At 39.8% G+C, this 10,574-nt stretch overlaps 1 protein-coding gene across 1 annotated transcript; it reads right to left on the bottom strand.

Annotated features, from left to right (window-relative positions):
* Positions 1 to 1,021: 1,021 nt before the first annotated feature.
* Positions 1,022 to 7,173, bottom strand: c6h11orf24 (chromosome 6 C11orf24 homolog). Its single transcript, XM_030136129.1, has 3 exons — positions 7,082 to 7,173; positions 3,940 to 4,727; positions 1,022 to 2,052 (listed from the first exon to the last, which is right to left on the bottom strand). The coding sequence occupies exons 2-3, from the start codon at positions 4,628 to 4,630 to the stop codon at positions 1,292 to 1,294; spliced, it is 1,452 nt and encodes a 483-aa protein (XP_029991989.1). The 5' UTR covers positions 4,631 to 4,727; positions 7,082 to 7,173; the 3' UTR covers positions 1,022 to 1,291.
* Positions 7,174 to 10,574: the final 3,401 nt, after the last annotated feature.

Here is a 10,574-nt window from a genome sequence, read left to right on the forward strand (position 1 = left end):
TACTTCTGTCAGTTCGCTTTGGTCCTTTTCTTTTTTTTTTTTTTTTTTTTATCTCTACTCTACATTCATGTGCAAAGGAATGAAACTGCTGCGGAAATGGTTCGACTTATTTCCTGAAAACGAAGATCAGATCACGTGTTGAGCGTCCATCACCCTGGAAGAATCCCAACTATTGGAACTACCCACAAACCACCGACAGACACCGACGCCATGTTCACACTGCAGGCCTGGAGGATCATATCGGATTTTTTTTTTGCGCGTTTGTTTACATAATAATATAAATGCGATGCCATCACTCATATATGAACAGTTTACAGTCCTGAAGTGACGTATGAATCTGGTCCTGCCTCCACCAGTGCAGATTTATGACATCTGTCGCATTTCAATGACGTAAAAGTCGGATGAAATGCTAAAATTATATTGCAAGAACAAGCAAAAAATTAACAAAATTCTCAAAAAGTATGAAACATTTGCCAAAAATGAAAAAAATTGTCATGCATTTGAAGAAAATTTTGTTCATAATAATAAGAAATTAAGAACATTTTAGTCAGTTTTGGCTCACTTATCATAAACTATAAGAGAAACAGGCCAAAAATGAACAAAATTATTACAAATTAAGAAAATGTTGTTGACTTATCATAAACGTAAAGACAAAACTAGCAAAAAATGAACAAAATTATCAATGAAATGAAGAAAAACAAGTGAAAAATTAACAAAATTATCATAAATTAAGAACATTTTGTTCATTTTTATCATAAATAAAAAAACAAGGAAAATATGGATCTTTTCGGGTCCCGTCTCCACCAGCGCAGAATTAGAACGTCTGTTGCATTTCAATGATGGAAAAATCAAATGAAATACTACATGACTGTTCAGACTGAAACCGCATTGAAAAACATCAGATATGAATCCAATTTAGGACCAGATATGAAAGTGACCTGGGTCTGATTTGTGCTGATCAGACGGTCATTGAAAAAAACAGAAGAAAAAAAAAAAGATCATATTTGGGCCTTTTTTTTAGCTGCAATGTGAACGTGGTGTAAGTAGAGGAAACGTCTGCTTCAGCCGTTTATGTTCAGGAAAAGAAAACAGGACAAACTCATTACATTCAGGAGAAGAATGATCGAACAAAGCACTATGTGAAAAAGGTTATGACACACAGATCCTGGTTCAGGTCCTGCTTCAGGTCCTGGTTTCTCTGGATCACCTCGTCTTGGAGTCTGACTCCAAACACATCTCCACAGCTGCCACCGGTCCTGCCCACATGGACAAACCCCGCCCCCTCGCTGCGTCAGACCCCAGAGTCGGTGTACATGCCGTTGATCAGGTAGTCCACCTGCGTGTAGTCCTTCCTCCGGTAGCTCTCGTAGGCCTGCGTGACGAACACCGCCACTGTGACCAGGAAGAAGAGCAACCCAAAGAGCAGGACGGCGAGCAGTGACGCCGTGTCCACCAGCTGCCGGCTCAGAGCTCCGCCCGCCATCTCCACCACGGCAACGCTGGGGGTCGCTGGACGGGAAGGAGTGGACGTCGGGACTGGGACCGCTGGTTTAGGCTGCAGTGTGGGGGGCGGAGTCTGTAAGGAGGTGGTATGAGTCGTGGGTGTTGGTTTTGCTGTGGTCGGAGGGGGCGGAGCCACTGTTGTTGTTGTCATGGTTGTAGATGCTGTCGTCGTGGTTGTAGATGTCGTGGTGGTGGTCGTAGTGGGACTAGTGCCGACACCCAGGTCAGGATGAACAGTCTGTTGGTCGGGGACTGTGGCATTGGCATAGTGACCCGTGTCATTTGGCGCCGCTGGCTGCTGATTGGGTGGCACGGTGGGCGAAGGCTCCGGAGGTCTGAGGGACGCCGTAGAGTCATTTAACTGGTGTCTGACAGAGGTATGGTTCTTGTACGGTCCACTTAGGTCCAGTTCAGGAGTGTTTTCCATAGAATCAGGAGACGGGACGAGAACGTGGCTGGTGTCATTCAGGTCTGGAACAGAAGGCGAAATGTTCAACGCCGCATCACTGGAGTCCAGCTCGGCTGCATTTCCAATGCCAACATCACCACCTGCAGAACATCACATCCCATCAGTGAATGGTTTCACCACCTCTGTATCACAATGATACTGACCCAACAGAACATCAGAGCTGATCCAACGTCAACACTTTAACCCTTTAACTCCTGACGTGTCTGCGGTGAATGTTATACATGTATGGTTTACTTCAAATATTCATGAAAATTTAACTGTTTGCCCAATAAGAAAAATTTAACTATATATACACGTAAATAAAAATTTTTTGTTCAAACAATATGAGATTTATGGCATTCATTTTCTGAGGTTTTACATCAGTAACTACATGAAGCAACAATGAAAAAAAAAAAAAAAAAACTGAGGAAAAAAAAATAAATTAAATCACAGTATGTATATAATCGACAAAATGAATAAAAGTAACCATAGTAATCAACAAAATAAAAAGAAGAAAATATTCGACACATTGAACAAAACAAAATAGTTAACAAATTAACAAAAAACAACAAAATAAATGAATGAACACAGAAAACTAAATAAAAAAAAAAAAAACTAAACAAAATCTACAGAATAACCAAAAAAACAAACAAATTAATCAGAAAATAAAAAAAATTAACTAATTTAATAGGTTTGATTCAACTCATGTCAGATGTTTGTAACTGTTTGAGCTGTTTCTTGTCATGGGGTCAAAGGTCAGAATAAACAAACTTTAACGCATTTAGTGCGATTTGTGTTTGTTTTTTTAAGGTTGTACACATATTTACTGTATTTTCTTATTGTATGTGAAGAAAAAAGGATAATAAATATGTATTCCATTTAACCCTCAGATAAAGGCTGACTCAGACTCTTACACAGTAACTGAATTTAAATTAATCCAACACTATTAGTTTTTACTTCGACGATTTTCATTTCTACTCCATGTCAGATGTAAACGTGAACAGCTCAGACATGTTCCACAAACATCTCAGTCATGTGTATGACAATGTATTATGTTTTCATGTTTTAGGTCATTGATTATCCATATTTTATTATTGACACATTTGCACTAAAACACATGAAAAACCTGCATAAACATCACAGATGACATCAGGGGTTCAAAGGTAAAACCAGTCCTGATCAATAGCTGTTATGTGTCCTCATGTGAAGGGGATCAGGTCCAGACCTCATGGACAAGATCTGGAACAACTGGACTCTGGCGCCATCATGTGGTCCATTTGAAAATAACAGAGCAGCATTTGGACACAACTGATGACCCAAAAAAACCCAAAAACAGTACCCAACCAAAAAAATAACATAATAACCGATAAATAATAACAACTACACACTTTTATCTATGTTTTAGAGTGAAAAAGCAAAGTTACAGCATGAAAATATAATTACGAAAATGTCAATAACCTGAACAACCTGAAAAATAAGTGAATTTTACCAAAATTCTGCTTCAGTATCATTTACACATGTACATTATAACTTATAGATCACAGTGGATCTACAAATACACTAAACATTTAAGAACATTCATCTGGAACAGAAATAAATTTACATAAATACTTTTTTCTCTTTATATTTTATGTTTCACAAGTGTGTATTTTCTGTCTTTCTGGTACTTTATTTTTGTATTTGCTGCTGTAAACAGAGATTTCCGCATTGTGGGATCAAAAAGTCTATTTATCAGATCAATTTAAACCAACAAACAAACATAAGGAAAACTAGAAGCACTCGGAGAGCGCAGACCTCCGCCCCCGATCACCACGAAAATTTAATCATTTGTTCCTTGTGGCAGTATCAATATTTCCTGAAATTTTCATCCAAATTCATCCATAACTTTTTGGGTTATCTTGCACACAGACAGACAAACCAACGCAGACAAAAACAACCTCCTTGGCGGAAGTAATCAACAGCTACTGGATCACACACTCAACAGTTACCTTGCGTTGTGTTGAGCTGGTTTTGGGTCTCGGCCTGGATCTGGTTCAAGGTTGCGACCTGGGTATGGGTCTCAACCTCTACCCGAGTCTGGTTCTGGTTCCCGGTCTCAGCCTGGGTCCGGTCCTGGTTCTGGGTCTTAGCCTGGCTCTGGGTCCCGGCCTGGGTCGTGTTCTCGACCTGGGTCTGGTTCTCGTTCTTGACCTGGGCCTCAGTCTCATTTTGGCTCTGGTTCAAGGTCTCAGTCTCACTCTGGCTCTGGTTCAAGGTCTCAGTCTCACTCTGGCTCTGGTTAAAGGTCTCAGTCTGGCTCTGGTTCAAGGTCTCAGTCTGGCTCTGGTTCAAGGTCTCAGTCTGGCTCTGGTTCAAGGTCTCAGTCTCGCTCTGGCTGTGGTTCTGGTTCTGGGTCTCAGTCTCACCCTGGCTCTGGTTCTGGTTCTCAGTCTCACTCTGGCTCTGGCCCTGGTTCTGGGTCTGGGTCTCAGTCTCACCCTGGCTCTGGTTCAAGGTCTCAGTCTCGCTCTGGCTCCGGTCCCAGGTCTCGGCCTCAGCCTGGTTCTGGTCTGTGGTCTCGGGGCTGGGCTGGAGCGGGTCTTTCCGGGCTGACGTGCAGGAGGAGGGGGTGAGCAGGAGCAGGAGGAGGAGAAAACACACTGATGGACGTGGGTGGAGCGTCGATGGGTTTGGGGACATGATGGGTGGGGCTGATGACACACAACACACACACACACTCACACACACACACACCAACTCACAAACACAACCTCACATGAACACACAACGGCAGGAGCTGGAAGAGCGGAAAGAGATGAAGATGAGGAGGAGGATGAAGCAGCATCAACCGAACAAACAGAAGAGTCAAAGATCAGACATTTATGAACTTAATTCATGAAGGAATGAACATTTCCTGATCTATTTATATTATTGGCCTGTACGTAAACAGCCCCACATGCCCTTTGGTCATTATTTATCCTTATGCCTTTTACTGGATGTAAATACTTCTGTTTTCCTACATTTTAGAACAGACATTAAAGTGTTCACATGACTCAGTCTTACAGTCATGAACCACAGGTAAATAAACAACAGTGTCAAAGTCCCAGGTACAGATCATTGTCATTTACTAATTATAAAACTCTCGTCAACACACCACGCTTTAAATCAGGCTGTTCACAGCGACCCGCCTTATGTACACAGGGTGTGTTCAAAGGTCGATGCCAGCCATGGGAACGAGTACAAACGCTCCAGTAGATCAGAGCAGGCCTTACAGTGAGGACGACTGTAGCTTAGGTTAGAGTTAGAGGTTTAAGGAAGATGAATTTAGGACTTTTTCAGACAGTTTTCCAGGCGTCTTTGGTCAAATTGCAGACTTTTGATTCAACAGGTACAAAAATGGTCAAAAAATGCACTCAAATGCACTAAAATATAAATTCAAAAAATGGTAGACTATGCTAAAATACAAAAAAAAAAAAATGCTAGAATACACTAAAATACACAAAAATATGCTAAATACACAGACAGGGTATGTGCAGGTTTGATGAAGCCAAATTTATAACTTTTAAAGACTTTTTTTTTTTCCATGATCTTTGGTCAAATTCCAGACCTTTCATTCACATAAATAACAGTCCAACAGGCCTCATCGTTATTATACACCAATATGCACAAAAAATACACTCACGTACACTCAAATATGCAAAAGAAATATGCTAGAAAACACTAAAATACACACAAAAAATGCTATGATACATTAAATATACAGACTTGGGCTAATACACTAAACTACACTAAAGTTACACAAAAATGCAAAGAAAAAAAAAACAACAAACACTCACATTTACTAAAATATGCCAAAAAAAAAAAAAAACCAAAAAAACGCTAGAGTACACAAAATACACAAAAAATGGACTAACTACACAAACTGGGTATGTGCAGGTTTGATGGAGCCAAATTATGACTTTAAGACATTTTTCTCATGGTCTTTGGTCTAATTTCATTCCTTCCATTCACATTAACATCAGTCCAACAGGCCTCATAGTCATTGTGTTGAACCAGACTGACCCATGTTTATGTCTACTAACGTTACACTTACATTTGTACATGAAAAATGTTTGTGTTACTGATGTTGAAGCTGCTGAACCCCTCCACTCATGACTTTTATTTTATTCTACTTTAGTTCTATTGTTATTTCACTTTTGTTAAGTTTTATACTCCACTTTCTTAATTTACTTTTTAGGGTTTTTTTTTTGTAATTTTATATTCGCTTTTTTATTTTCTTATGTTTTTGTTTTTTTTTTATTCATATTGTTGCACTGACTGGAGTAACACTCCTAATTTCATTGAACACAATGACAATAAAGGCTTTTCTATTCTCTTCTCTTCTCTTCTCTTCTCACTGGTGTTGTAAATAGGTTTGATTTGATATTCTTATTCTATTTTTACCATCTCAGTTCTCTGTACGTCATGTGCATCTACTGAACTGACAATAAAATCAAATCATGCTGCAGGACGTGCATTTATTGGTGCAATGTTATAAAATTTATGCAGATGATGATTTTAATTCAACATGTAAACTTCAAACTGACCACATGTTTGGTAGATTTAAACAACAGATGTGTTTTCATCCTTAGTCATGGTTCAGAGTTCTACTTCCAAACACACTGTAACCCTGGCAGTGTTCAAACTTCCACACATTAACACTCTAACCACTATTACACACACTATTCATGACAACAGGACCTGAGAACAAAACAACACAAACCCAGAGGACAGGGACCACAGAAGTGTATCTGTTTTATACTTGGTAAATATTGACCAACGCAGCTAATGTTAATTCACTTCAGACAAGCCCGAAGTTTAGATTAGTTCAGGCTTTTCCACAAACTACAACAGGAAAAAAAACTACTCACTCCAACTGAAATGAAACACAAAAAGTTGGAGCTAGAAACAGCAAAATGAAGTGTTGAATGTACAGTCAACACCGAAGAGTAAAAAGAGTTTGATAAAATCTCCAACACATCAGGAAGCTAGCATTCGGCTAACAGCTCACATAATGCTAACTACCGGCTCGTTTAAAGCCGGTTAAACGGGTGGTTTACGGTACAACTCGACTCGTATCATGCTATATTTAATCTGATTTCTGTGACTTACCAGCGATGTGTGGTTACTCATCAGTTTAAGGTTTAGAGCAGGGACACTTGTCCAGGCTAAACATGTAAACTCAACACTTCCTGTTCAGTTCTTCTTCTTCTGTAGTTTCCCGGCAGATTCGAGTCCTTTTAAATGTATTCCGCCACCTACAGGACCGGAGTCATTACGTCGCCTCTACATAGTTGGTCTCAATGATAAAATAAAGAGGAGGGAAATAATAATGTTCCTTTATTTCACACCTTTCTGTATTAAATAATCTATCAGCTCCTTTCTCCTTCCTGTAAGTAAAATTAAACACTCATTTCATTTCTTGCGATATCTTTTATTTAACTTTACGTTTACTTTTGTTATTACTAAATTATTGTTTGTTTTAATACATTGCTATTTCCTGTCCTTTAAATCTGTATTCTTTCATCACATGTGCTGCTGACCTCATGGCCAGGTCGCCCTTTAAGAGATCTCAATCTCAATGTGATTCTGTTTGGTTAAAAAAAAAGTTGCCAGTGTCTTTTTCTCTGCATTATATTTATTATATGTTTATGTTTATGCATTTGGTAGACGCTTTTTTCCAAAGCAACTTACAGGGGAAAACCAATTAAATCACTCAATCAATCAAATTTTATTTATACAATGCCAGATCACAAAAAAAGTTATCTCATGACACTTTATAGAGTTGGTCAAAACCAGACTCTAAGCCAATTTACAGAAACCCAACAGAATCCTCCAGGAGCAAACACTTGTGATGGTGACAGTGGAAGGAAAAACTTCCCTTTAACAGCAGAAACCTGGAGCAGACCCAGACTCCTGGAGGATGGCCGTCTGCCTTGACCAGTTGGGGTTAAAGAGAGAGAGTAAAGAAAGAGAAAAAGAGAGAGCGATAGAGATAAAGACTGGGGGAGAAGGGGGGAGTAGGGGGAGACACATGGAGGCAGTTGAGGATAAGTGAGTGGTGATGATGAGGGCAGGAGAGAGGCAGGACCACCGCAGCAGGTCCAGAGATAATCCTGGAAGAATCTGTGGTTATCCTGGGAAAAACCTTATTAGAATATTTAAAATGGAATGTCTGACAGTGCTAGGATAGGGGATGCTCTCGGAAGAGCTGGGTCTTCAGGAGCTTCTTGAAGATAGGCAGGGATGACTCTGTTCTTGTAGCACTTGGTAGAGCGTTCCACCAACGTGGAACGGCCCATGACAAGAGCCTGGATTGTCTTGTACAAGGTCTGGGGACCACCAGACTATGTTCTCCAGATGAGCGGAGTGGTCGTGGGGCAACATAAGCTTTTATTAGTGCACCTAAGTAGACAGGAGCAGACCCACTGAGAATTTTGTAGGCTAGGATTAAAGATTTGAATTTGATGCGGGCAGCTATGGGTAGCCAGTGTAACTCAATGAGTAAGGGGGTGACATGTGCCCTTTTAGGCTGATTGAAGACCAGACGCGCTGCTGCATTCTGGACCATCTGTAGTGGTCTGACAACACAAGCTGGGAGGCCCGTTAGAAGAGCATTGCAGTAGTCAAGGCGGGAGATAACCATAGTCTGCACCAGGAGCTGGGTGGTCTGTTCGGTTAGGTATGGCCTGATCTTTCTTAGGTTGAACAGAGTGAAACGACATGATCAGGTGACAGAAGCAACATGATCTGTGTAGGTCAACTGATTATCAATCATGACTCCCAGGTTACGTACTACACTGGTAGGAGCCAGAGGTATGGAGTCAGTAGTGATGGAGATCTCCTACGGTATGGTTGGCTTAGCTGGGAAGACCAGCTGTTCAGTTTTGGACAGGTTCAGCTGAAGGTGATGGGCTTTCATCCATGCATATGATAACACGTACTAAATGCTAATGTCTCCCTATTAGATGTAGCACTGAAGTAAAACCTGCATGTCCAAATAATTCCAATTGTCTGTGATTGTGCGGTTAAATTTGACTAAATAATTGTTAAATAGGTTGGACTTGTCCCAGGATAATCAGAAAACCATTGCATCACTAAATCTGGTTTTTGCATGTATACATGTAGACCTCATCTTTGGTCGTGATCAAAAATCACAGAGTTCGTCTCAGACCCCCCCCCCCCCCCCCCCCCAAGTGTCACACTGGTCTGTGACCTAAACCCAACAGATAAGAAAGGTCATAAAAGGTTAAGAATTTACAGGTGTCATAAACTACAAAGAAAGTCATCCACTCTTATGTGGTCTGTGCAAAGGCACAGGGAATATATATAGAATACATGTAACTTCCTCCACAACACTGAAATATGCACATATTTACTGTATTTTATTATTGTATAGGCAAGGCAAGATAAGTTTATTGTATAGCACAATTCATACACAGGGCAATTCACAGTGCTTTACAAAAATGGAAAAGAGACAAGTTAAAAACACACAATTACAATTAAAACACAATCAATAAAAAATAAATAATTATCAGTTAAAATGAAGTAAAACGTCAGAGTGCAGATAGAACCCTTTCAGTTGTTCTATGCACAGTTGAACAGCTGTTTTCAGCCTGGACTGAAACATTGTCACAGTAGAGGTCTGTCTCACATCTTTAGGAAGACTGTTCCAGAGTTTAGCTGCATAGAACTGAAACACATAGAACTCAAATGCAGCTTCACTGTGTTTAGTCCTGACTCTGGGCACCAGCAGAAGACCAGTCCCTGAGGTTCTCAGGGTCTGAGGTGGTTCATATGGGACCAACATGTCACAGATGTACTTTGGTGCTGGACCATGGAGAGACTTATAGACCAGCAGAGCTGTTTTAAAGTCTATTCTCTGAGCGACAGGAAGCCAGTGCAGAGATCTGAGCACAGGACAAATATGGTCATACTTCCTGAAGAAAAGAGAATGAGAAATAAATATATCTGATCATTTCAAATCTGAAAAACAACAGATAAAGTTGGAATAAGACTGAGAATGCAGTACTGTGCAAAGAATATATCTAATAATAATAATATGAAATAGAATATAAAATAGAATAATTACTAATATTCTGATTATGAAATAATACTAATAATCCGGATCTATACTATTGATAAGTGCAAGGGACGACGGTATTAATACTCAGCTTCCAAAATTATTAAAAAACCATCGGAAATGGAAAGTTTTCCGGAAGTCAGATACACGAGAAAAAAAAACATACAAGATCCGGGGTCATTTTCTGAAGTAAAATATGCTGTTGAGACTCGGATCATATGAATACGTCTTTAAATATTGAGGTTAAACCATTATGAGGTTAAACATATTTGAAATAACTTAAGCACAGTCTCAGATATTGGATCCATGTTGAAATTATTCCAACTTTATCTGTAAGTTACAGCATCACAGTAAAAGCTGTTTGACAAAAAGAAAGACACCATATGAGTGCGTGAGATATTGGCTGAAGCAGAAGAATGAGTGAACATGAGCAGAACAGGAGGTAAACAGACATGACGCAGAGGACGGAACCAACCACGTGATGTGACGTAAGGATCAATAATATCCAAACTTTTTTTTTTT

The sequence above is a fragment of the Sphaeramia orbicularis genome, chromosome 6 (assembly GCF_902148855.1).
Source record: "Sphaeramia orbicularis chromosome 6, fSphaOr1.1, whole genome shotgun sequence".
Lineage (NCBI taxonomy): Eukaryota > Metazoa > Chordata > Actinopteri > Kurtiformes > Apogonidae > Sphaeramia > Sphaeramia orbicularis.

Coding starts and splice junctions, on each gene's coding strand:
- c6h11orf24 (XM_030136129.1), bottom strand. CDS start 4,630: ATGTCCCCAAACCCATCGACGCTCCACCCACGTCCATCAGTGTGTTTT. Junction 2,053..3,939: donor CCAGCTCAACACAACGCAAG/GTAACTGTTGAG, acceptor GATGTTCTGCAG/GTGGTGATGTTGGCATTGGA.